General features: G+C 43.1%; 1 protein-coding gene and 1 long non-coding RNA gene across 9 annotated transcripts in view; one reads left to right on the top strand and one right to left on the bottom strand.

The window, feature by feature from the left end:
- Nucleotides 1-3,685: 3,685 nt before the first annotated feature.
- Gm46867 lies at nt 3,686-9,992 on the bottom strand. The gene is made up of 3 exons (XR_001784406.1): nt 9,936-9,992; nt 3,914-3,962; nt 3,686-3,757 (listed from the first exon to the last, which is right to left on the bottom strand). It is a non-coding gene; the product is annotated as a predicted gene, 46867 (long non-coding RNA).
- Osbpl9 (oxysterol binding protein-like 9) overlaps nt 9,913-26,814 on the top strand; it is a 141,128-nt gene continuing 124,226 nt past the window's right edge. For 3 of the 8 annotated variants that reach the window (NM_133885.4, NM_001368727.1, NM_001346502.2), the window contains exon 1: nt 9,913-10,080. In NM_133885.4, the coding sequence (NP_598646.4) occupies nt 9,970-10,080 (111 nt within the window). In that variant the 5' untranslated portion in view covers nt 9,913-9,969. Of the gene's footprint in view, nt 10,081-12,260; nt 12,321-26,814 lie in introns of those variants that run through there. The other 5 variants (XM_030253061.1, XM_030253060.1, XM_006502617.4 and 2 more) reach the window with 4 other exon arrangements.

The raw sequence follows: 26,814 nt of genomic DNA, 5'->3' as shown, positions 1-26,814 counted from the left end.
GCCAATAGGAGACACCTGTCCCTAAATCCTACCCTTCTTCTCAATGTTTATATAATCCCTGTCCATATGGACTAAAGCACACAAGTTATTTCACTGAGAATTGTCTGAGAGTGGCTGTCTTTACTCAGCTGTAACTCTTGGGGAAGAGTTCGCTCTCCCAAAGCGCTTACCACTGGATCTTGTATCAGCTTTGCTTGCCAAAGCTCATGCAGCTGCTGCCACCACCTTCGCTGCTCCCACCTCTGCTGCTACTGCTGCTCTGGTAGCAAATGAGAGATGAAGGATCCCGACTGTCTTCCCTACACAGGCCACCGAGGCCTCTTTGCTTCTCTTTTAAGAACTGTAACATTCCTGTCATTCCTGGCCAGACCAGAGGCCCATAGAATCTATTCATCCCCAGGTCCACTGTCTGATTTGGTGCAGAGGTATCTGACACCCCAATGAGGGAGCAGACAGACAGCAGACAATTCCCCTTCTCCACTTTTCTACCCATGCCATGAAAAGTCCCATGAGAAAGTACCCAACCCTGTTCTAGAAACTCAGGTCAAGCAAGCTGCATGGTTTTGGCTTCTGTTAAACTGCTTGCTTGCTTTACTTCCTGTGCAACTGTCAACGAGAATGTAGTTTTGCTGGGTTCTTTGCCTTTAAAAACTCTCTGTAAAATGCATTCAGGGCTGCTCTGTGAGAAATGTTTCTCTCCAGGTAGTCAGCAGCTTAATACAGACCCTCTGCTCAGACTTCAGTCATGATGAGTGACTTTTTGGGTCTCTACTGTACAACAATACATAATAGATTATTTTTAAATTGGAATGTATGATACAGATCCTGAATGGCACAGGAATTCAGGGAGACTGTGGTTCACATGCTCTTTCATTTTTCATTTGTCCAGTTATCTGTTCTGCTTCATTCCAGCCATAATCTGTAAATTCATGGACAGAAAAGGGAAGTGTTGGAGACCATCAGTTTTATTCTCCAGTATGGTGTAGTTATATAGACTGGGAGCTGCACCAGCACGGCCCTGGCCCTGCATCTCTAGATCCTCTGCAGATTTAATTACAAAGCTACAAAGTGAGGGCATAAATTATGCACCATGGCCCATGTTTTGGAAATCACTGTGTAGTCCTGGGAATTAGATAGGAGGTTAGATCCTTGTAATTGATACTCTTCCACTCAGGCAGAACGGTGAGATTTTTCCCTCTGTCTTGCGGTAATGTTCCTGCAATTCTACAAGGCTAGCTGGACATTTAAACCCGACCCAGGCCTCCATCTTTAGCCTCCCTCTGTGGCTGCAAGGGGTCCTCTCACTTTGCCACATCTGGAAGAAGAGGCTGCTTCAGAGGGAGTCTGAGCCTTTGCATCTCTCCTGAGCTGCTCTGTTCGCCTGGAATGTTTCCCCTTTGTTCATTCTGGGAAGCCCAAAGAGACTGCCTATTCTTAGTAGTTCTGCTACAAATGTTAGTTTCTCTTCTCTAAGCCAGCCAAGATTTTATGCCTGAAAACTTAGTGCAAACACTACTTCCTTTGGAATCCTTTCCCACCTTCCCTAGAAAGAAGAATCTACTAGATCTCCCTAGAAAGAATCCACTTGGATTGAACACTAATTATGCAGCAGAAGCACAATGCTGAGTCCTTTGCATATATTGTGCTACCCCAGGGAAAGTTGCACAGATTTTTCTGTGTCCTCAGGGTGGAGGCCAAGAATCTCCTGGCTGGAGAGATGGCTCAGCAGCTCTGAGTACGTGCTGTACTTAGAGAGGACTTGACTTTGGTTCCCAGAACCCACAGGCCAATTCATGACACTCTGTAATTCCAGTTCCAGAGCATTCAGAGACCCATTCTTCTGGCCTCGCAAGCACCAGTCATGCATGTGGCATATATACATACATGCAAGCACTTACACATACACATAAAAAATAAAACATAAAAAAGAATCTACTGTCTAGCCAGGCATGGGGCACATTCCTGTAGTTCCATGACTTACATTTTCTCATTACAAATATAATGACTCGTTCAGAAAATTCAGAAATCACTGAAAGAATATAAAGAAAAAGAAGCAATTAGCCAAGATCTGATTATAGCTATTTTGTGTATATCCTTACAGTCTTCTATAGGATAAATATATAAATTAAAAAATAAAGTTGGAATCATATATATATATATATATATTCTTTATAATAATATATTGTTTGATTTTATAACCTTTTAATTTCTAATTTTTTATGTATGAGTGTTTGGCCTCCATGTATGACTGTGTACTACAGCGTAGATGATGTTTGTAGAGAGCAGAAGAAAGAGCAGTGGGACTGGTGATATATATGGTTGTGAACTGCCAAGAGGGTGCTGGGGCTTGAACCTGAGTCTTCTGGAAGAACAACTAGTGCTCTTAACTGCAGAGCCATCTCTCTATCTCTTGTATCATTTTCAAAGAGACAGATCCTTGTATCTTAGGGATTTTTTTTCTTTTCTTTTCTTTTCTTTTCTTTTTTTTTTTTTTTTTTTTTTGTTGTTTTTTTCGAGACAGGGTTTCTCTGTATAGCCCTGGCTGTCCTGGAACTCACTTTATAGACCAGGCTGGCCTCGAACTCAGAAGTCTGCCTGCCTCTGCCTCGAGAGTGCTGGGATTAAAGGCGTGTGCCACCACGCCCAGCTGTTAGTTTGTTTTTTAGTACTCAGGGATGGGACATCGGGTGGACCCATATTGGGCCTGCATTCTATCCAGAATGTGCTCTCAGCTCTCAGCCCTCAAGCATCATTTTAAGTTTGTGTATTTTATATATATATATACATATGTGTGTGGGTGTGTAATATGTGGGGCTGCTGGACATTCTTGTATTTTCAGACTTTTGCTAGTACAGCAGGATCCTGCACACAAATCTCAGATAACTTCCTTGGCAATGGACTCCTAGAAGTTGCTAATGCAATTTGCTGTGGTAGCTGGAGCCCATCCTTCTGCTCGTGTGAGTGAAGATCCTAGATAACAGGCATCCACAGTCATTTCTAGGGCTGTGTCTATAGCTCAGTAACACAGCACTCACATGGCGTGTTCAGGGTCCTCCTGTTCAGTCCCTTGCACTGAAAAATAAAAGCAAAAGCGCAACTCATTTCTACATATTAAGTCTAGCTTCTTTAGTCTTCTGCTTAGGTCTCAGAGGAAATTTGAGAGTCACCCAGGATTCTTTTGTCTCTGTCGTTTGGCAGATTTCTTTATGGATATTGAGACCCTTCCCCATATTTCTCCGTTTAACCTCAATCCCTGCCATGGTATAGCTTATATTAACTTCCACATAAATGGAGTGCCCAGCAGTACACGGTGTCCTAACTTCCAAGCCTTGCATCATCTATACTAAGCCACATGCCAGTACTCAACTCCTGACACCATCTGTACTTTTTTCAACTCAGAAACTCCAAACTTCTTTTCTCTGATCACAGCCTCTAGTCTCCCATCTCTCTTATATCCACCACACCTCTCTTTAACTCCATGTGAAATCCAACACCATCTCTCAGATCTTTTATCTATCCTCCTTCTTTGCCACCACCAGCTAGACTTGATGGTCTATCGAGACTTTTCCCTAGTCTTCTTAACCCTGGAAGTCCTTCTAGCCCTTGGTAATTATAGTTGCTGCACTCAAGTTGCTGAAAATTGTTGATGGAAAACCCCAAAAGATTTAGCTTGGTTGGTAGAGTACTTGCCTTGTATTCATGAGGCCTTTGGTTCAATCCCTAACAATGCATAGAGTTCAAATGATAGTTCAAGCATCTGCAAGAGGACCAGAAGTTCAAGGTCATCGTCAGCTACACAGTGAATTTGAAGCCAGCCTGGAATATGTGAGATGCTGTCTTAAAAAAAAAAATCCACCTCGTCACAAAGCAGTACTACTGATAGTTTCTACATCCAGCAGGGCTTTACCATTACCTTGAAGCTAGTGCCCAGGTTAGCTGAGATGTGGGTATCCAAGTGGACACTGGAAGAAACCAAAAGATGAGGTCATCGCTTTCTCATCCTTTCTTAGTAACCTTTGCCCCACATCATAGCCACATCTTCCTAAGCCACACTTCACTCGTTTTCTCCTGTCCAGTGAGAGGAATGGCTGGAAAGAACCAACCCCTGCTGTTTGAAGACAAAATCAGAAGTCTTATTTTGCCTTCATCAAATTTAATCCCGCTTCATTTCCTTTACACCCAGTTAAAGGCACTTGCATTTTTGTACATTTCTTTCTTTCTTTCTTTCTTTCTTTCTTTCTTTCTTTCTTTCTTTTTTTTTTCTTAAGAAGGCAGCATTCTGGAAATGTTTTATTTGATGGCCAACAAATGCCAATTAAGAAACACAACACCAATAACAGCCATAACAAAAGACAGTTGGTGGCACGTTCGGGAGGAGAAGGGCGCAAACCAACAACAGACTGCATTGTGGGGTAATCTATACCTACACTGAGGGCTGGGGAAAAGGCACACACACACACACACACACACACACACGTACACACACACACATTTCTAAACAGTTGTGTACAGGAAGGGAACTTCCTATTGAGAAACATAAGCCATTTTTGGTCTTCCTTTAAAAAAAAACGTAGGGGTTGGAGATGTTGTTCAAAAGAGCACTGCATAGTACAAGAAGACAAAGGTTTATTTTAGCTAGACATGGTGGCATATAACTATAGTTTCAGCACTCAGGACGGTAGGGTGGGGGTGCTCAAACAGGAAGATTGTTACTGGTTTGAGGCCAGCCTGAGCTACATAGGGAAATCCTGTTTTAAACAAAGAACCCCATAAGCAAACAGTATACATACACAGATACCATCACCACCAAATTATCAGCACTTAACTGATTATTGAGACACACAAATGTGAGAAAACCACACTGAATTCCATTGCTTAACAGAATCAAAGCTTTGTATTAAAAACCTATAATCTCAGTTCTTGGGAGGTGGCAGCCTCTGGATCAGGAGTTTAGGGTCATCCTTTACTTCCTGCCGACCTGCACTATGGAAAACACAGTCTCAAAATTAATTAATTATGCAGAATAAATATATAGTAGCATATCTTTACCATTCTCTATCCCTACTGTGATTGTCCAATTATAGACTCTGGTTATTCACTTGGCTTTTGGTTGACACAGGGTCTACTTTGTAGCCCTGGTTGGCTTAGAACTTGGCTCTGTGGTATTCCTCTTGCCCTTCTGGCAGACACAAGTACTACATCAAGCTTGTGCTACCACCTCTATGCTTGGCTTCATCTCCAGTCCGCTCTGCTCCTCCCCACCCCCCGTGTTTTAGCTTCAGCTTCGCTGCTACAGTTATCTTAAAAATTCTCATCTTCAGGAGCTAGCGAGGTGGCTCAGTGGTTAACAGGATTTGCTTCACTATCGTGAGGATTGGAGTTTCAGCACCCATGTGACAAGCCTGGTGTCCAGTGCATGCCTGTAACCCCAGCTCTGAGGACATGGATATAGGAGGTCGACTAGGGTTTGCTCGCTTACAACCTAGTCAAGGGAACTTGAGCCTTAGTTTCAGGGAAAAGCCCACTTCAAAAGGGACAGGTAGAGTGACAGGAGGAATCAAGGTCTCTTCTGACCTCTGTGCACACACAAGCACCCTCCCCCCAACATGTGTACTTAAGCAGACACATGTGTGGGAGTCTCTGCAAGCACCACAGCTGGCAGGGTAATAACCCAGGTGAAGTAAGAATGACCATTGGGTCAGCCTGATTTAGTTAGCTGCTTTTGGACCAACCTGCTGGAGTCTATCTCCAGGTGATTTAATTTAGCCATATTTAATCAGAGCACAACTTTGGAAAGAAGTTTCCTGATGGCAATGAACTCAGTTCTGTGTATACAACAAAGCTTAAGGCATGCTTACATTGAAACTCTTTACAAAGTACTTATGGCCTCTTCCATGAAGATGGGTTCTGTTGACTCAGAGATAAAGCTCGGGATAAGGATAAGAATGGCGGGGTAAACTCAATGCCTGGTGGAGACAGGATTGGCCTGGCTGCAAGAGGACACAGAAGTCACTTAGGCTGTTGTAAGGTACAAGTGACATCTCTCATGAGGATGGGTTTTACGGATTGAGAAACAATGCTCAAGATGTGGGGGGTTGAGGGGAGTCTGGGATAAAAAAAATCTATAATATTCTGGGTCATTTGGGTCAAGCCAGGCCCTACATATAGCAAAACATCACCAGGTTGTAAACAGCATCTGTTCCCAGTATTCTGGGTGGAAAAATAGATAAACAAGCCTGAAGAGACAGGCCTGCATGTTTAACATTCCTGGATTCTCCAGTGCTTCCCTGTGTGTGCAAGGACTTCTTGTCTTCTACACACACACACACATTTAAAAGATCTTATCCTGGATTCAGATGTTTTTGTATAGGCCTGCAATCCCCATTACTTAAGTGACTGAGGCAGGAGGCTCATAAATTCAAGGCCTGAACTATATAGCAAGAACTCCATCTTACAAAACAACAACAGAAAAAAACAAATAAAATGACAGTTTGGCTAATAGTGTACATCAGTGGTAGAGTGTGTGGTTGGCACACACAGTCCCTGAGTACAATCCCAGCGTCAGACAGTTACTGATCCTCTAAGTGGTAGGATGTCTTAGCCCCAATTCCTGTCCTCAGCAAGTTTCTAGGGCATAATGATCAGCATTATGTCTTCTTTTGGCTGAGTCCTTTTCTATTTCCTCTATACTCCAGCAGCCCTTTCTTTCCAGGCAAGGCCCGAAACAAAAGAATGTAGGAACAAGACCAGTGTGTGTCTCCACCATGTTTAACTTTAGCTGATGAGTGTAGACTGTAGACAAGGCACTATGAGCTGGACATTGTCTTAGGAGTCAAGCCTTTCCTCTGCCTTTTGCTGTTGACTTGTCTTTTCATGGCGGACGCTAAGGAGAGCCTTCTGATGCCTCTTGACCCCAAGGAACGCTAAGACAGACTAAGCGGTTGATGATACTGTCCACATTATGTCTAAGGCATTTAAAAATTATTTCTAAGTATGTGTATATGTGTGTGTCTGAGCACAAACTCACAGGGTTTTGTTTGTGTGAGTGCAGTGTCTAAGGAGGGCCAGAAAACAACGTCAGATACCCTGGAGCTGGGATTAAAGGCAGTTAGTTCTGTCTTTTATTTAGCATGTGGGTCCCAGGGGTCAAACTCAGGTCATCATGCTTGGTGGCAAGTATCTTAACCCACTGAGCCTCTTTTTTTCAAGACATGGTTTTTAAGTGTAGCCCTGGAACTTACTCTGTAGACCAGGCTGGCCTTGAACTCACAGACATCCACCTGCCTCTGCTTTCCAAGTGCTGGGATTAAAGGCATGTTTCCTCCCACCCTGCCCTACCCCACCCCATCCACCCCACCGCACCCCACTCACCCCTGCCACATTGAGCTCCCAGGCCCCACATTTCTTTTTTTAAAGACACAGTCTGCTACTGATTTTATATCTCACCAATTCTGCCGGACTAGCTGACCTGAAATCCCCAAGGAACTTCCTGTCTCATCTTCCCAGCACTGGGACTACAGACATGCACCTGGCCTTTGTGTGGGTGTGAGGCCTCTGAACTCATGTCCTCTTGCTTATGCAGCAAGCACTGTATCAGCTGAGGCATCTCTGGAATCTCAGTATTGGGCAACTTTCCTGTTTACTTTCTTAGTATTTGCTTCCATTACAGAAGATCCCAGCACTTGAACACAGAAGTAAAACTGTGTAGAGGGACAAATGAGACTAATGAGAGGGGAGAGGCAAGAAAGGGGAGAGGTAGGAGCTATGAGGGTATAGCTGATTGTGTATACATGTATAAAGCTTTGAGAAAGTTCCCTTCTCATTCAGGCCCAACCCCTCTTCCCTTTATTTTTTTTCCCATAGCACTTAACAATTTGTAACTCACACATCAAAGATTTTGTTGTTTATCCTTGCCTTCCTTTCTACCTTCTGCAAATGTTCTCAAAGCCTTAAAAGAGTGCATAGAGCAAAACAGCATGTGTGCTTAAGTACAGTCCCCTGATTCTGGGAGTTGAATTTAGGGACTCACATATGTTGGGCAAGCACTCTGCTACTGGGCTATATTCCCAGACTATGGTTATTAAGTGTGTGGTTTGTGTAACAAATACATAAATGGACATTGGGGGTGGTCTCTTGTGAGGTGTCAAGAATGATCTATGTTTTCTTAAGAAAAGGCAGGTCTGATAGCTATTCTTGGTTGTCAACTTGACTACATCGGGAATTAACTAAAATCCAAACATGGCTGGGCACACCTGTGGTAGATTTTTGCTTAACTGGATGATATGAAGTGGGAAGATCCACCTCTAGTCTGAGCCACACTTTCTCCTGGAAACCTATAAATAGGGCATCAAGAAGGACGCTTTCTCCTTTTCTGCCTACGTCTCTCACTTTTGCTAGCAAGTCCATTACTTCACTGGCATTAGGGCCTATTCTTTCCAGATTTTGGCATACACAGAAGACTAGCTAGCTGAGACATCCAATTACTAGTTTCTTGGATTTTCTATGCATAGGCAGCCATTGTTGTCTTTGCTTAATCACATCCTGTAATAAATCCCACTCTGTGTGTGTGTGTATATCTATCGATCTCTCTATATATACACAAATATATTCATTCTGTAAGTATTTTTACTCTAAAGATCCCTGACTAATATAGCAGGGGTAGAATGTTCTCCTGGCATGCACAAAGCCCTAGATTTTTCTCTACAGTAAAACAACAAAACAAAACAAGAAGTATATGAGTTCTTTTTGCCTGCATGCATATCTGTGTACTACATACATGTCTGGGGCCAGGGAGGCCAAAAGAGGATCACTGGGTTCTTCTTCCCCTTCTTTTTCTAGATTTATTTATTTATTTTATGTATGTGAGTACACAGTTGGTCTTCAGACACACCAGAAGAGGGAATCAGATCTCATTACAAATGGTTGTGAGCCACCCTGTGGTTGCTGGGAATTGAACTCAGGACCTCTGCAAGAGCAGTCAGTGCTTACCCGATGATGAGCCATCTCTCCAGCTTTCCCAATCACTAGGTTCTTAAATATAGAATTCTTTGGCCAGGTGTGGTGGCTCTCACCTTTAACCCAAGCCCAGAAGCAGACAGATCTCTGTGAGTTAGAGGACAGCCTGGTCTACCTATATATAGCAAATACCAGAACAGCCAAGGCTGCAAAAGAGACTCTGTCTCCAAAAAAAAAAAAAAAAAAAAAAAAAAACAAAAAACCCAACAAAACTTATGTTACAATTTAAAAAAAAGTTTTATGTAGCACCCACTACTCTCAAACTCATTATGTAGTCAAGGATTATCTTGAACTTACAAAAAAAAAATTTAGTTTTAGTTATATGTACTTTAGTGAGTATGTCTGAGTGGGGTGGGAATATTTGCTCCTAAGTGCTGGTACCCTCAGTTCTGATGGCCTGGAGTTACAGGCAGTTGTGTGCTCCCCTACCCTCCAGATCCTCTTGAAGATGTTTTTCTCTTATTCTCTCTGTCTGTCTGTCTCTCCCTCCCTCCCTTACACCCACCTCTAAACCCCCCTCCCCTCCGTCTCTCTGTCCCCCCACTCCCCTTTTCTCCTTCTCTCCTTTTTTTCTTTTCTTTTTTTTGTCAGTCTTACTTAGCTGAGTCTGGCTTTGAACTACCGATCCTCTGGTCTCCCAAGTGCTGGGATTACAGGTATCCACCTTCACGCCTGTTTTGGATAAATAATCTAAATATTCACGCTCGCTTTCTCAGTTTTCTGCCTCCATAACAGCCCGCCCTATACACAATAGGCGAAGAGAGAAAGAAACAAAGCATGCTTGACTAGGATTGCCAGGGGCGTGGGTCCACCAGCTGCACAGAGGAGCCGCACCTGGCCCCGCCCACTCACGCCCTGGTCCCGCCTAGGCTCTCGGAGACCCCGCCCCCTGCATGCCGAATGCCATATAGGCGACTGACGTCAGGCCGTTTGTTGTCATTGGCGGCTCCCAAGATGGCGTCCATCGTGGAAGGGCCGCTGAGCAAATGGACTAACGTGATGAAGGGATGGCAGTATCGTTGGTTCGTGCTGGACTACAATGCAGGGCTGCTCTCCTACTACACGGTGAGTGGCTGAGGCCGCGCTGCTGGGACGGCGAGCTACGCGGAGCCGGGGCGGGGGTGCTCCGCTGAGAGACCGCCGTACGCGAGGTTCCCTTGTGGAGGAGGGCTTTGCGTGCGGGTAGCCAATGACCAGAAGGGAGATGCGGACCCAGCCAGTGAGCAGCGCCGGCCGGCTGATTTATGGGCCGGGGGCGAGCCGGGTGTCTCAGGGAGTGGTTCTGTGACTAGGTAGGGTCTGCGCTGAGACGAGGTACGGGTGGGCGTAGTCCCGGTGTGGCAGGTCAGCCTAGCTGTCCACACTGTGCGTCTCTCCTGTCCCCAGCCCGGGCACTGGCCGCACCCCTTAGCTTCCCTCCAGGGCTCGAAGAGCGCTGCCTTCTCGGAGCAGTGGTCAGAGGAACCTGGCCAGGTCCAAAGGTGACCCGCGTCCACACCGTGGGCTCTGAAATCCCATCAGTCTGTCCAGCAAGGCTGTCCTACTGTGGGGATGCACCCCTCTTTCCAGCGGGGCACGAGTGTAACGGACTCCGTAACTTTTGAGAGCAGAGGATTCCCTCTGCGCGAGTCTTCTGGTTGCGGAGATGTAGAAAGAGATGGTGCAGTTGCCCTGAAAGTTGTGTTCTGGAGAGGACCGACTTCGCTGTTGTTGACGCGAGTTAGTGGCCCAGGGTAGGTAGATGAAATGCTGTGGAGCCTATGTTCTGACCGCCTCTTCCACCTCCTTCGCATTAGAAATGGAAGGTGGGCGGTGTTGGAGAAATTACTAACGGGGCCACTTTCTTTGAGCTGTATTGTTAATAATAGCCCGTGAGAAGAAGAAAAGCACCCAGAAGGACAAAATATAGAATGTCTTGAAGGCTTTAGAAAATGATAGAAGAAAAACGAAGAAATACGATTATGGGAGAAGAGTTAGTGTGGATGAGGGAAGTAGGGACACATAGTTATTCATTCATTTAAAAATATCATTGAGTTCCTGTCCTGCGGGTCTTCATTCCAGCAAGAATCGACAGCTGTGTAGACGCTGCCTCTCTTCTCGAGCTTTTAGTGTAGTCTAGTGGGCACCTTAATTCATTTACTCTTAATAAATTTGCAAGGTAGGTATTCATTATTCCCATTTAATGCTCCCATTTTACAGTTTTGGAATCTGAGACTCCAGGCTTTTAAGTAATTAGCTCAAGATCACATACACAGCTGTAAGTGGTGGAGTCAGGCTTCCCATTAAATTTCTCTTTTGCTACAGGAAGTAGAAAAGTACATGCTGTTAGGCAGGTCTGCCAAACTACAAGCGTTGGTCACCTTTATCATTCTTTGGATATGAACTTATGTTCTCTGTGTCTTTATTATTTTTATTTTTGATGGAGCCCAGGGCCTCGAAAATGCTAGGTCAACACTTTACCACTGACCCACATTCCTAGCCTCTCTTCTACGTAATTTTTAAAGGATCAAATTTTAATGAGACACAAACATATTGTTCAAAGCTGAATACAGTAGCTTGTATATGTAGCCTCTTAATTTTAAGGTCAAGCCAGGTCAGTGTACCTAAAGAGACCCTGTCTCAAAACAAAACAAACAACACCCCAAAACAAACAAAACCAAAAAACAACCCCCAACCAAATATATTAAAAAACAAAAAACACACACACATCATACTATGTCAGATGGAAAAGGAACAACTACACATTTTATCTTGAAAAACTGAAGAATTATGAAATCCCACGACTAAGATAAATAAAGAATAATATCAAATTTCACTAAATGTGATAATCAGCAAACTCTATGGATCCTAGCCAGCATATTCATGATGGAGTAATTAGTAGCACTGTAGAATTAAGTTACTCTTCAAATCCCAAAATTTGTGTGGTCTGAGTCTAGGGCCATCCTAGAGTTAAAATTCTAGGGAGCCCTTAGCCCAGATAAAAATATCCTTTTTCCTTGTTTTCTTTCTTTCCTGATTTTTTTTTTAAATCTTTTATGTCTTCTTGTCCTGTAGATTTAGAGAGTTTGAACTCCTTGTCCTTCTGACTAAATAGAAGTTTTTCATAGACGTCTTTCTTCTTCCTTAATACCTGCCTTCTGAGATTAGATTCTCTAAAGCATTATCTTTGTCAGAGGAAGAGGGGATCATATTTCTCAATGATGGCTGTTTTAAAACATTTCTCCTGTTGTTTACTTACAGGGAATTGTACTATCTTGTGAAGCTAGAGTGGTAATCACAAGGAGAGAGTAGGAGTCGGATTGAAGGTAGGCAGTGAGTTCTGTCACAGTTTGAGTGCATTAGCGTTCTGATGGGTCTATCTGTAATTTGCGTGTAGCTAATTTTTACAGCCACACCTTCTAGTAAGAATATCTGAACTGGTTGTGCCAAATTTTTTTTCTAATGCATTTAATTTTCAAAGAATAAAACACTCAGACAGTTTAAATACAAGCTCAGCAGAGTGACTCTCAGTCAGTCAGCGATGGTGCCATTGAGTGTTCTAGTTTCTTTTCCTCTTTTCCAAGAGGAAGAAGGCTCTGACACTTTCTCCATATTTAAATTTCTTATCCGCAATAGAATCTGCATTTCTTGTGGACGCAAGGACTTCTCTGCATCTGTGTCAGGAATTTCAAGTCCCAGTTCGTCCTCCATGACATCGACACTTGGTTCTTTATAAATTTACTGAGAGAGCTTTTCTGGGTCAGTCTCAACATAGAGTTTCAAGACAAACAGCCTGTGCTTCTTGATTCCCTCTAAGTCAGGGGGGTTCGTACTGGTGGTACTAGTGTGTGACCCTCCCAGGCACCTACGCTTTCAAGCACTGGGCTGGCTGCAGAGCCCTGAGCTTGGTTTAGTTTCCCACAGGGCACAGAGTTGTGCCAAGTGGCTGTTTCAAGGCCAGTGTTGGAAGCTGGAGTAGTGTTCGAAGGCCAAGGGCAGGCAGCAGATATAGGCGAAAAGGACATAAGCTGACATGGCCACACCAACCCAGGACATACTTGCCAATTGTGCCACATTTAATCAAGGTAGCAAATAGTCTCTTTGTTCCTTGTTTCCAAAATTACTTAAGATCTAGTCTGGCTCTGTGGTTGTTGATTCCTTCCATGTTGTTCCAGAAAATTCTAAATTAAACTAGATTATCCTTGCTTTAGAGTCAGCCTCTACTGAGAATCACCATTAAGTCTCAGGACTGAGCTAGAGTCGCTGGGACTGAACTGAAATACGTTCAGCCAAGCCTTTTTTTCAGCTTAGAGCTTCATGAAAATTTACCAAACTCTGGGGGTGGAATGAATTTTTTTTTTTAAAGAACAATTACATTTTTCATTTGTGCATGTCTTTGTGTTTCTGTGCAGGCAGGTTTTATGCCACAGCACCTGCGTGGAAGTCAGGACAACTTAACGTAGCCAGTTTTCTCCTTCCACCATGTGGGTCCCAGGGATAGAACTCAGGATGTCAGCCTTGGTGGCAAGTGCCTTTACCAGCTGAGCCATCTCTCCAGCCTGGGATGATCTTTTACTTTATTCTTTTCATTTGTTTCATGGTCTTCTTGCCAGGCTGGTGGTTGAACCCACAACCTTGTACTTGCTAGGCAGACACACTAATATATCCCTGGCCCAACGTTTGCTTTTGAAGGAACGCTATATTGTTATAGGGACTCTTTTTCAGGTCTGACTAACTGACTAACCGTGTGTGTGTGTGTGTGTGTGTGTGTGTGTGTGTGTGTGTGTATGATTTTTGAGCCCTGGCTGACATGGAATTCACAGAGATCCACCTGCCTCTGCCTCTAGAATGCTAGGATTAAAGGTGTACACCATTACTACATGGCCTTAAATCAGTCTCTTAATCATGATCATTAGTTATAATGTATTCCAGTGCTAGTCCACACAGCAGGCATTTTCGCAGGGCCGACTTTGTAATGGTGCAGTTAGTGTATATGCTTGGGAGTGCAAGTGTGGGTTTCTTCATGTAAGAACTTCTGATATAGCAGAGCAGATAGCCAAGTATAAAGCAGTATGACAAGTGTCCGAAGACATGGCTTAGAGAATAAAGTGCTTGCTGAACAATCACAACCAGAATCTAGATCCCCACATCTTATGTAAAAGCTGATCAGGCATGATGGCTGCTCTAATTCTGGTACCCTGGAGTCAGAGACAGGGAATCCACTGGGCAAGCTAGCTAGCTAGAGTAGGCAGAGTTAGTGAGCTCTGGGTTCAACAAGAGAATGATCAAGGAAAACACCCAGTGTTGACTTGGGCCTCCACATACATGCACACACACACGGCCCCAAGCGTGTGAATACATGTACACATGTAGTGCACATACAGTGTACACCTATACACCAAATCATTGTGACAAGGTCAACAATAGAAATAGAAATCTGCAGAAGTATTGTCCAGAAGGACATTTGAACCAAGGCTTAAGAGACGAAGGTTGCCAGGCAGTGATGGCGCATGCCTTTAATCCCAGCACTTGAGAGGGAGAGGCAGGTGGATTTCTGAGTTTAAGGCCAGCCTGGTCTACAGAGTGAGTTCCAGGACAGCCAGGGCTACACAAGAAACCCTGTCTCGAACACCTCCCCAACCCCCCACCCCTCAAAAAAAGGAGGTGAAGGTTGAGAAAAGAAAAAAGGCTATTTTAGGTAACAGGAAAACAAGAATAGACTGAAAAGCTTCAGAGCATGAGATGTACTAGGAAGATTTTTACAAATTTCTGAGCAGTACTAGTGTAAAGATGTATTTGAGAGGTGGTAGGAGATTGAATTCTAGCAGGTATTTGGAGTCATGGGTTAGGCGTGGAGATAGATAAAGACTTACTGGGTTGGTAGCACAAAATTGTTTCATTGTTTTTTTTTTTCTTGTTTGTATAGTACATGTATGTGCCCACCTGGGTAGGTGCCAGTGTGCGCATGTGGAGGCCAGAGGGCTGACACTGTCTTCCTTGTCGAGTGTCTTCCTTGTCAAGTCCCTCCTTATTTATTTGTTTATTTAATTTTTAAAATCTCTGCGCATAGGTGTTTTGACTGTATGTATGTCTGTGTATCACGTGTGTGCCTGCTGCCCTGGAGCCCAGAAGAGGGAGTCAGATTCCCTAGGACTGAAGTTTGAACCTCTGTTTGGGTGCTGGGAATTAAATTCAGGTCCTTTGGAAGAGCAGCCAATGCTCTTAACTGCTGAGCCATCTCTCCAGCTCCTTCTGCCTTATTTTTTTGAGACAAAATTGAACCTGGAGCTCATCCATTTGGCTGAGCTGGCTGGTCGATGAGCTCCAGGGATCCAGCTCTTCCTGCCCCACCCCTGTCCTCAGCACTGGTGTTGTAGTTGTATGCTTGGTATGCCTGGCTTTGATGTCAGTCCTAGGGACCCAAACACAGGTCAGTATGCTTGTGTGGCAGCACTCTACTGACTGAGCCTTATCTTCAGCATCCCCCCACACCTTCCTTTTTGAGAGTAGAGTTTTGTGTCCAGGCTGGCCTCAAACTGGGATCCTCCTGCCTCTATCTCTCGAGTGAGTTCTATTTTTATTATTAGATGAGATGACCAGGGAGAGCTAAGGATATAATTTTGAGAACACTTTGTGAACTATCAATTATTAATGGGGAATCATGGTTATAAAAGAGATGAGAAAGGAGGGAGGATTGGAGGAGATAGTTTTGTGAGAGGTTGGAAGATGAGAAAGTTGGTAGATTTGTGTAATTTGCTGATTTGGCAAATATTTATTGCGTGTTAACTGTGCCAGGGTTTTTACTGAAAAGTAGTTAGCAAATGAGGTGGAAGCCACCCCTATTGTTGTAACACTTGGAGTGTGCTGGAGGACGTAGCAGGTAAAAGCTGTGGAGACACACATGATGTTTGGGGTATGGGCCCTGAAGGTGTACACCTGACAGTCTTGGCAGGTTTAGACAGGTTTTCTAGAGGAAACAAGATTATAGTGACCTGAGTAGAGAGAGTAGGCGCATGAGCAGAGAGGGAGAAGTACTGGAGACACAGAATGAATGCTTCTGGAAGAGACAGCGAAGGAGCTTGTCAGGGGTGTAGCTTGGGTTGGAAGCCAGCTGTAGAGAGGTGACCTTGAGTGCTAAGTGAGAAGTGAGGTACAGTGTGTGGTGGACCACGAAAGGCAGTCTTGGCATTTCACCTTGAAATGATAAGCAGTTTGAACTTTATCCCTAGGGCTCTGAAGAGTCATATTCTAAGTACTTTTATTATTGAGAAGACTTTTACGGTAGAAAAAAAATTGGACTTCTATAAAAGAGGATAGAACAATGCATTATTGACATCTAGCTATACAGTTGTCAGCATATTGTTGAAGTTATGCCTGGTTCTGCCTCCTAGCCCCATGCTCCCAGGAATAAGACTCAGACTCAAAATATGTTTACAAATACCTTGGCCATATAGCTAGGCTCTTTTCTGACTAGATATAACTTAAAATATCCCATTTATTCTAGTCTGTATTCTGCCACATGGCTGGTTACCTGTGCTCAGATACCATGTGTCTGTCTCATCATCTCTTCTTGGCAAATCTCCTGCCTCTCTCTATCCCAGAATCCTTTCTTTCTGCTGGATATTCCCCCTCTATTTCCTGCCTAAGCCATAGGCATTGGAATTTTAATTGGCAGATGGCTTTTTAATTCATACAATACATATGATATTCTCTCTATAGCATATGGCTAATCCTATTTATTAATACTCCCACCAGCTTCTTTCTTCCTTTCTTCCTTTCTTTCTTTCTTCTTTTTAAAGCCAGGGTCTTGTGTAGCTCCACCTGTCCTCAAATTCTTTTTTTTTTGTGTGTGTGTGTTTGTTTTGGTTTTTCAATACAGGGTTTCTCTTTAGCTCTGGCTGTCCTAGAACTCACTTTGTAGACCAGGCTGGCCTCAAACTCAGAAATCCGCCTGCCTCTGCCTCCCAAGTGCTGAGATTAAAGGCGTGTACCACCACTGCCCAGCTCTGTCCTCAAATTCTTATAGCTACAGATGATCTTGAGCTTCTGGTCCTCCTGCCTCGCCTCCCTAACATAGGAACCACAGACATATGGTACCACATCCAGAATAAATATGTACACACACACACATAGACACACATAAATATATGTGCCAGAGCCATTCTTAAACTCATAGGATTACAGGTTAGTTTTGCTGTGCCCAGCTCAACTGGATTATTTTAAAATATACTCCAAATACTATTTTAAGGTCTATTTGTGAATATTTCGGTGTACTAAACATTAAGAGTTCTTAAAAAGTTTTTTAAAATTACAATTGTGTCGTGTATGTCTGTCTGTGCTTGTGTATGTGCATGTTCACAGAGGACAGGTTGCTTGTGCATGTCCTCAGAGTCAGAGGACAACTTGCCAGAGGTAGTTCTCTCTGTCAGAGATTTCTCGTTTTAAAAAGCGTTACTAAAATACCTTTATGATTGTTGAATTGTAATAATTTAGTAATGTCAAATACGAAGTCTGTTGAGTTCCTGATAGTCTTAACTGTTAACTCTCTCAGCAGTTGCTTTGAGTCAGGGTTCCAAATGAGATCCACACATAAATAAACGTCTTGAGTATCTGGGGATGGAGAATGGCTTGGTCTGTAAATATGCTGCGTGACTGTGAAGACCTGAGTTTGGATCCCCAGCACACAAGTATAAAGCTAAGCCATGGCGTTCCCATCTCCCAGAGCTGGGGATCTAGAAACCGATCACTGGAGTTTATTGGCCTGCCAGCCAAGATGAGTGGGGGAGGGATAATAGTTTTGAGGCCTGGGTTGAAGTGCCGTGTTAAGGGTCTGGGGTTTGGGATAGAGATCTGGGCTGAAGATATTAATTTTTCTCATATGAAGAATCGAGTGACTGAAAACTGGTATCTTTGGAGACAGTTGAGGAAAGTTCCATTGGATTAATTACTTCTTGCCTTGTAACTAGTCACTCTAAAGCAAAGCAACACGAAACATTATCATTTCATAGTTTCTGCAGGACGGAACTTTGTGTTTCAAGCTCAGGGTCTCATGACATTGCAGTCAGGATTGCTTCATCTGAAGCACCTGCCTGGGCTTCTAAATCACCACTGGCAGGAGGCCTTGGCTCCCTGCTGGCTGTTGAAGGGTAGCCCCAGTTTCTCGTCAGGTAGTGACTCCCTTGGGAGACTTGAAGCTAACTTGACAGGGAAGCAAGCTTCATCGGGAGAGAGTGATTCAAGTGAGACCAGGTAGGAAGCTGTCATTCTTTTTGGATTCCTCTCTGGATACTTCGGCTGCATTCTCTTCACTAGTTCACCTCATGATCCTGTAGATGGACATTTTACACATGAGGAGGGAAATTAGGCTTTTTCTTTAAAAAAAAACTTGTGCTGAGATTGTAATTCGTGACAACCATGTTTAAGTGAGTGAGTGATGCAGGAAGTGGGGGGCACTTTTACAGGAGAGTGAAAAGCAACAGCCAGCGGTAGAAGAGGAAACTCCACAGAATGTGGTAGTCTTGGAAGTCAAAGTGGGAAGCATAAAGTGGTTTGAATACTGCTGAGTGGTTTGCACACGTAAGATTCAGTACACACCCCACTGGATTGATGGACTTGGAGATCACTGATGCCTGTATTGAGGGCGGCTTATGTGGAGTGGTGGATATAGTGGGCAGGTTGGAGTGGCTTGAAGGCTAAGTAGACAAATGAGCATAAGTTATTCAAGATAGTTCCCTGCAGAAACTAGTGCAGAAAATAGGTGATTGATGGATAGTTCCTGAGTTAGCCGTGTGTTGAGGTAGCAAGGTCCAAGGTAACGAGGAGAACAAAGAGGACGAGGATAATGGCCTTGGGAAGTATGAAAAGGAGAAAGTGATGCGTTAAGGAAGGAGCTGGGCTGTAGCATAAGTTGCTAAGGACAGAGCTAGAGAGGTAGTGAGTAACCTTTGCTGCTCAGTATTCTTTGTAGCCATCATTAGAAGGTTGTGTCTCTGCTATTGCACAGTGACTGGAATGGATTGCTAATGACCTTGCATTAATTCCCCGCTAGCCAAAGCTTCTCACTGTTATTTGACAATTGATAGTCATCTGTAGGCGATGATTTTTTTTTAAGTCCGTAATTTACATGGATTTTTAGGTTTTGTTTTTTTTCTTTATAAGATTTATTTATATGAATACACTGTTGCTGTCTTCAGACACACTAGAAGAGGGCATGGATCCTACTTACAGATGGTTGAGAGCCACCATGTGGTTGCTGGGAATTGAACTCAGGACCTCTGGGAGAGCAGTCAGTGCTCTTAACCACTGAGCCATTTCTCCAGCTCTTTAGGTTTCTTTTTAAAGATGTATTTTATTATTTTTAAATGTATGCATGTTTTGCCCACATGCATGTCTGTGCACTGTGTGCATGCCTGAAGTCTACAGAGGCCAGGAAAGGGCATCAGATCCTCTGGAATTGGAGTGAAATTGTAAGCTGCTGTTTGGGTGCTGGGAACAGAACACAAGTCTTCCACAAGAGCAGCCAGTGTTGTGCACTGCCTAGTCATCTCTCCAGCCCTGCATTTTAGGTTTTTGAAGCATTAAAATGTATCTGTGTCTCTTGTAAAATCATTCTAGAATCAATCTCATCACATATTCAAAAGTAAATACATACCTTCCTAAATAAACTTTATTTTTTAAAGTGAAGGATCTTATTATGCAGATTATGCTGCCTTGGAACTCCTGATCCTTTAGCCCTGACTTCCTGCATTCTGGGATTACAGGCAGCAGCCACCAGCACACTCAACAATAAACTGTTGCTGCAAAAATCAAGTGATCTTTTCATTATGTTTATATGGCTTGCTTCAGTGCAGGCTGAGTATCTCTTATCCAATATGCTTGAGAACAGAAGTAGTTTGCATTTTAGAATTTTAAAAATTATTTTGGAATTTGCACCTATCATGAGATATTTTAGGGTTAGGGGCCAAGTCCAGGTTTAGTGATAAGATCCTGTCTCAAAAAATAAGGACAATGATTTCCAAAGACAGAGTGGACTTTTGGCCTCTACAGACAAGTGCACACATTCATACATATGCACATGGGAACATGTATACACACACAAATTTCAGATTCTGGACCATTTAAATTTCAGATTAGGGATGCTTAATCTTTATGTAAAGTAGCTTTAGGTTTGTAAAAGGAATGAAAGCAAAAATGTGTCTGAATTTAAGTGCCCCAAGGAAAGCAAAGAAAACCCCTAAAGTAAACGTGGCGACCGTGGGAAGCAGTGGTGTAAATGCTGCATTTGTCCTCTGCCTGTCCAGTTCTGACATTGTAAATCTGTGTTGTCACCTACAAGTTCAGCGCTGAGACCTGAGTGATCGGCTGCACCACCCTCCGTTTACAGTGAAAGCTCAGATTGTAAGCAAGTTAGAGTTACGTTAACAGCTATTCCAAGAGTCGTGCGCCACATGGGCCAAGTGCTGGGCATGGCTATACCAGCCTTGTTTCTTCTCTCTCCCGGGCCTTTCATTCTAATTCTTTGGGATCTTTAATTGTTTATATCTGGTGTAGTCAACTAGCTGTACCCCAAGTACATTCCTTATCTGTACAGCAAGCATGTAACCTCTTAGCAGCTTGTACTGATTTATAATCTTCAGGGCCTACAGTGAAGCACATTCCATGGAATGGAATGTCCCTATTTGTCAAACCAAGCTTAGAGGTGAGATACAGGAGACAATTAGGGATTCTAGTGTACAGAGCCTTGTAAGTATTGCAGAATACATAATAGCAAATATGCCCATGTCTATGGCTTATGCAAAACTCACTTGCATTTATAGTAACAACAATGGCTTTTAATTAATCCTCTGGAGGCTGAAGAATCAAGCGATCTGCTTCTTGTGTTAATTCAGACAGACTGTCAGTTCTTGCCGCTGCTTTTGGCAGGTGTTTTGTTTATTTGCATTTGCTTCAGGTTGCGGAGACTGGGTCTTGCCTGTAGCCCAGGCTGGCCTGGAAGTCATGGTGCATAGACCTACCTGCAGGCAAAACATCTGTACCTATTCAAAAGAGAAAGAAAACCAAAAGAAAGTCGAATTGTTCATCTTAAATATGCTGTGTCTATATTTGGTGGTTACCTCACATTAGATTTTCAGATATGTAATAGACAATTGCAGCCAAAACTAGAATAACACAGAAGATATTTAGATTAATAATTACATTATTTTAATATGGAAAGAGAAAAGAAAGCAAATGGCCAACTGAATAATTTATTTTTTTCTTAATGACTTTATTGTAAAGGACTGTCTCCTCAGACTGGGACCAGCCTCCCTCCCTCTTTCCTTCCCTCCCTCCTTCTCTCCCCCTCCCCCCCCCCTTTTTTTTTTTTTTTTTTTTTTTTTTTTGGTTTTTTTGAGACAGGGTTTCTCTGTATAGCCCTGGCTGTCCTGGAACTCACTCTGTAGACCAGGCTGGCCTCGAACTCAGGCCTGCCTCTGCCTCGAGAGTGCTGGGATTAAAGGCGTGCGCCACCATGCCCAGCTCCTTTTTTTTTTTTTTGAGACAGAGTCTTGCTAGATAACACAGTGTAATCCCAAGTTACTGCTTTAGCTTCCTGGGTGCATGGATTTCTTTTTTAAAAGGAAAAAAAACTTAAATTATTGTTTTTAGAAATTAAGTTCATAACATACATGGTTTCGTATAAATGGAATCATGTTCAAAGAAAGTATTTTGGGTTACTCATAATTAATTTTTTTTCTATTCACCTGGCAAGCTGTGGGGTGTGGTGCCCTCTTCAGTTCCAGTACTCAGAATGTGGAGGTGAAAACATCTAGATTTCAAGTCTGTCCACAGCAGCACAGCGAGCTTGAGGCCAGCCTGGGCTAGAAGAGGTCCTGTCCCAATTTTTTTTTAAAAAGTATGGGCAGGTTTTCTATTTCCTGGATTTTGTCCACATAAAGCCTTTGCATTCTTTTGCTTTTTGTATTTTAGTAATATTTTGTATTTTGAGACCGGGCCTTTCTATATAGCTGATTTCAAACTTACTACCCTCCTGCCTTCACCTCCTGGTAAGACATGGCTGATTGGACAGTAACTATAGCACAACTGGCTGTATAAACATCTGGGTGGAAATGTGCTGTCCCTCTAAGGCTCTGTAGGATTTATAAACCTTCTCCTCCTAGGCCCTTACAGGAGACCCTCACAATCCAAGGACAGTGGCACAGCTTGCTGGCAGTGCTCAGCACTCAATACTTTCTCAACTGTTTGAGATACACGCTTTCTTCTTTCCCCTCCTGGTATGGAGAGGGTGTCCTCTGTGTACGGGGTTCATTGGCTCTGAGTTCTCAAGGCCTTCACCCTATGGGTTTGAGCCTCTGCTTTATTTCCTTTCTCATTATCTTTACATCCTAGCTCTCTGAGCTTCCGTTGTCTGTTAAAGATCTTATTAAGTAGTATAACAAGCATCTTAGTTGTAACAGCTTAAAAAAAAAAACCCAACTTATTTTTTTAAAGATTCACCTCATTATTTTTTAGCTCTATGCAGTTGTGTATATGTCTGCCCGTGAGTGCGTGCACAGGAGTGTGGGTGCTGGTGGGACAGAGGCATCAGCTCTCCTAGAGCTGGAGTTCCAGAGGTTGTGAGCCTTCATGTGGGTGCTGGGATTCAAACCTGGATCCTTTGGAGGAGCAACCAGTAAGTATTCTTCACTCCTGAGCCGTCTCTCCAGCTTCTAACAATTTTATGTAGATTTTAGGTTGCCTGTTGGTTTTTTTGTCTCCCCACAAATTGTTTTCCTCCGTGCTGGTCTGGAACACAGGGCCTCAGGGTTTCTGTTCCCAATACCTCAGTAGCTTTATATGATTTATGTGCAGCCTTGGACAGACTAAATTGCATTTAAATTAATGTAATTCTCTGGTTTTTAGTAACATCAACAAACTGTGACCATCACCACTGTTTGGAAACTTTTCTTCACTCTTTAGACTCTGTTTCTTTTAGCTGTCATTTGTTTCTGGCCAGCGCTCACCTGCAGGCATCTTTCCTGTTTTCCGGTCAAGTTTAGTCTTTATGGATACTTTGTTTCACTGAGTATTTACATAGTCACTGGAAGGTGTTAAAGCTTGCATCTCTTTTCCTCTTTTTTTTTTTTTTTTTCTTATTCCTTAAAAGCTTTTGCACACAATATATTTTTTGATCATATTCTTTTCCTTCCTGCAAATCCTTCCAGGTCCTCCTCCCTACCCACCCAACCTCATGTCTGCCTGTCTGTCTGTCTGTCTGTCTGTCTCTCTCTCTGTCTCTCTCTCTCTGTCTGTCTGTCTCTCTCTCTCTGTCTCTCTCCTCTCTCTCTCTCTCTCTCTCTCTCTCTCTCTCTCTCTCTCTCTCTCTCTCTCGTCACACACACACCAAAACATGAGCATCAAAACCAACCAATGACCGAACAATTGAAACTAATGTAACAAAACAAAAACAAAACAAACCTCAAAAATCCCAACCTGGAGTGCAGTTGATAGACCCACTGTCCTGTCAGTGAAGAAAGACATTTTCCCTTCTCCCAGCAGCTGTCAATTGCAAATAGCTTCTCTGTTAGAGATGGGACTTGGTGTTCAAGTCACCTTCTCCATGCTGGGATTTTGTCTGGTTTGAACTTGTGCGGGTCTTACATATGCTGACATAGTGTCTGTGAGTTCATATGTGTTCACACTGGTTGTGTCTGGAAGATATCCCTGAGTATAATATACAATATGATATAATATATACTATATAGTATAATATATATTATATAGTATATAATTGTGTATATATTCCACTTATTTCATTCAACAGTTAGTTGATAGAGGTAGAGTTGTTTGTACTATTATGACTAATGCCAACATGAGCTTTTGTTTGCAAGTTTTGCTCTAAGTGTCCATTTTCATTCTTGGGTATAGATTGATGTAGGATTGGAACTGCCCAGTCATGTGGTTATTCTTTTTTTAACCTTTTGTGGAACTGCCAGACTGTTTTTTAAATGACTCTCACTAGCTGTATAAGGGATCCAATTTCAAGAACATTTGTTACCTACATTTTGATCTTAGCTAGCCCATTGGATATGAAGTGCTTTCTTTTCTGCTTGTGTTTTTCTTATGGCTGTTCTACCTTTCATGTGTTAATTGACCAGTTGAATATCTTTCGAAAAGTATTGATTCATAGCCATGCCAATTTTAAAGTCAGGGTTTCCCTTCCTTCCTTCCTTCCTTCCTTCCTTCCTTCCTTCCTTCCTTCCTTCCTTCTCGGCCAGGAGGATGGCTCAGTGAGTTAAGGTGCTTGTTGCCAAGACTGATGACCCGAGTTTGGTTTCTTGGGAGCCACATGCTGGAAGGAGACGTGAGAAGTGACCCCTGCATGGCTCTGGACTCCCAAACACTTCCGTACTCTCCTGTAACCACATTTCCCTTAAGCTCCAACGTTTGTGATAGAAATTCTTTAAGGAAACCTTTTCTGAGAAGTGTTGAGTTTTTTGTTTTTAAGATTTATTTATTTCATGTATATGAGTACACTGTCGCTGTCTTCAGACACACCAGAAGAGGGCATCGGATCCCCATTACAGATGGTGTGGTGCTGGGAATTGAACTCAGGCCCCCTGGAAGAGCAGTCAGTGCTCTTAACCGCTGAGCCATCTCTCCAGCCCGAAGTGTTGAGTTTTAAGATTTACCTTTGTTTTCATATTTACATCCTAGATTTCAAATGCTTTCTCTACCTCACTTGAGAATCAAATTTAACAGTTTTTTTGCATACATCAACCCCCCCTCCCCCCAATCCTAAACCCCAGTTACAAACAAGGAGTTCCGGAGCACAGCCCCTTTCTAAATTGGGCTCTGCAGAATGATTTCTGGGATTAGACAAAGCACGGAAGCTTCACCGTTCCAGCTGGTGTCCTTGTTAACTAGGTTTGTATTTGTGTGTTACACATATTTTCATACATGTGTATTTTAACGTTTTTAGGGACTATCTGTTCATTTACAAGTGTATGTCTATGCCCTTGCATGTACGTGTGTGCAAATGTTTACTACACACATGTTGGGATCAGAGAACAACTTGTGGTAGTCAGTTCTTCCCTTCTGCCTTGTGGGCTCGCTCTGGGAAGCCAACTTAGGGCACCATTTTGCAGAATGCCTCTCCCTACCAGGCCAGGGCGGCTCTCTCTCCCTCTCTCTCCCCACCAAACCACAGCTTTCTCTCTTCTCCCCACCAGGCCACAGCTCTCTCTCTTCTCCCCACCAGGCTACAGCTCTCTCTCTTCTCCCCACCAGGCCACAGCTCTCTCTCTTCTCCCCACCAAGCCACAGCTCTCTCTCTCTCTCTTCTCCCCACCAGGCCACGGCCCACACTTCCCACCAAGCCACATACTCTCTCCCCATTGAGCCACAATGCACTCTCCCAAGCAGATTATGACTTACTCTTTAAAATGTTAGAGGGTTTTCTTCTCGTTCTCTTTTATTTTGTGCCCACATTAGTCTTTTTTCTAAGTCAGGGAAAAGTTCCTCAGGCATTTTTGATAAAGATATGAAATTGAATGATAAATAATAGATTATAATTTCACAGTTTAGTGGGGGGAAATACTAATATTGAAGCACAAAGCACTTGGAGTTTAACACTTCCCCATTATTTTCCTTAGTCAACTCTCTTTAAAAAAACATGAATCAATATTTAGTGTTTTGGGGCGGTATTTGGGAAACAAAACAAGTCTGCATTGAGGTCTAGCGCACATTACTGATGTGCTATAAATAATTTGCAAAGTGTGTGCTCCTCTTTAGTATTTAATATTTAACTTCATAAAGAATGCAAAATCCTAAGTCATCTTGGCTGTCCCTAATTGAACCTGTGGTTCTCTTCCCTGAAATGTTAGCCTGAAATTCTCCCAAGATTGTCTTTTTAAAACGAAGAGTGAAAGAGCCTATTGTGGAGTCACACACACCCTTGTCATCCTAGCGCTCTGGAGGCTGAGGCAGAGGGATGGCCCAGAGTTCAAGGATAGAACAGTCATGTTTCAGAACCAGCAGAGAAAGGCTGAGGCTGGCTCTCAGCGGTCAGTACTTGCCTAGCGTTCCTGTTGCCCTAGATTTGATTCTCAGCACTAATAACCAAAACCCAAATCAATACAACGAGCTCTAAACCAAAAGCAGTGAAAGCCTGTCACTTACAGTGCAGCAGATTCCTAGATAAAATTCCAGAGCGTCAGCCTTTACCCCTAACTTTGAAATCCCCAAAGCTTTGAATTCTAAAAGCCCTTTTCTAAATTTATGACATTTTTTTGTTTGAAAGCAAAGCCAGTCTTGAATTAATGTGTAGCTATTTATAATCTTCATTGCACTTATAAATATTTATATGCTGTACTGCAGAAATAGTAATGTGCTTGTGAGATTTGTGTGCCTGGTTACCCCAGACTGTATTGCAAGTCTGGATTTTACTGTAATTTATATGATGTATGTATATTACCTTTGTGCATTTGTGAATTTGAAAGATCCAAAAAATGTCTTGTGGTTAGGAGTTTGCGTGCCAGACACCTGGGAAGGAAAGCAGAGCTCTGTCCTCTGAGTGACAGTGCCACGGGGTGACATCCACTCAGTTGAGGACAGGCAAGTCACTCATTCAGTCTCTGACCCAAGGCACTTTAAGGAAGATGTAGATTAATCAGGCATCCTACGACTGGTGTAGATGTACCTGGAGTCTTCATTCTGTTTCTCTCACTTCCTGTCTGTGAATGTCTGTGGTCAAGTTCCCTTAAATATTTCCCTTTGATTTCTCAGTTGCAGTTAGGGCTGGTGTAATGGCACAACAGGTAAAAAACTCGTGCTATGCTAGTC

The sequence above is a fragment of the Mus musculus genome, chromosome 4, assembly GCF_000001635.26.
Source record: "Mus musculus strain C57BL/6J chromosome 4, GRCm38.p6 C57BL/6J".
Classification (NCBI taxonomy): Eukaryota; Metazoa; Chordata; class Mammalia; order Rodentia; family Muridae; genus Mus; species Mus musculus.
This window is presented reverse-complemented; position numbering and strand designations above follow the sequence as displayed.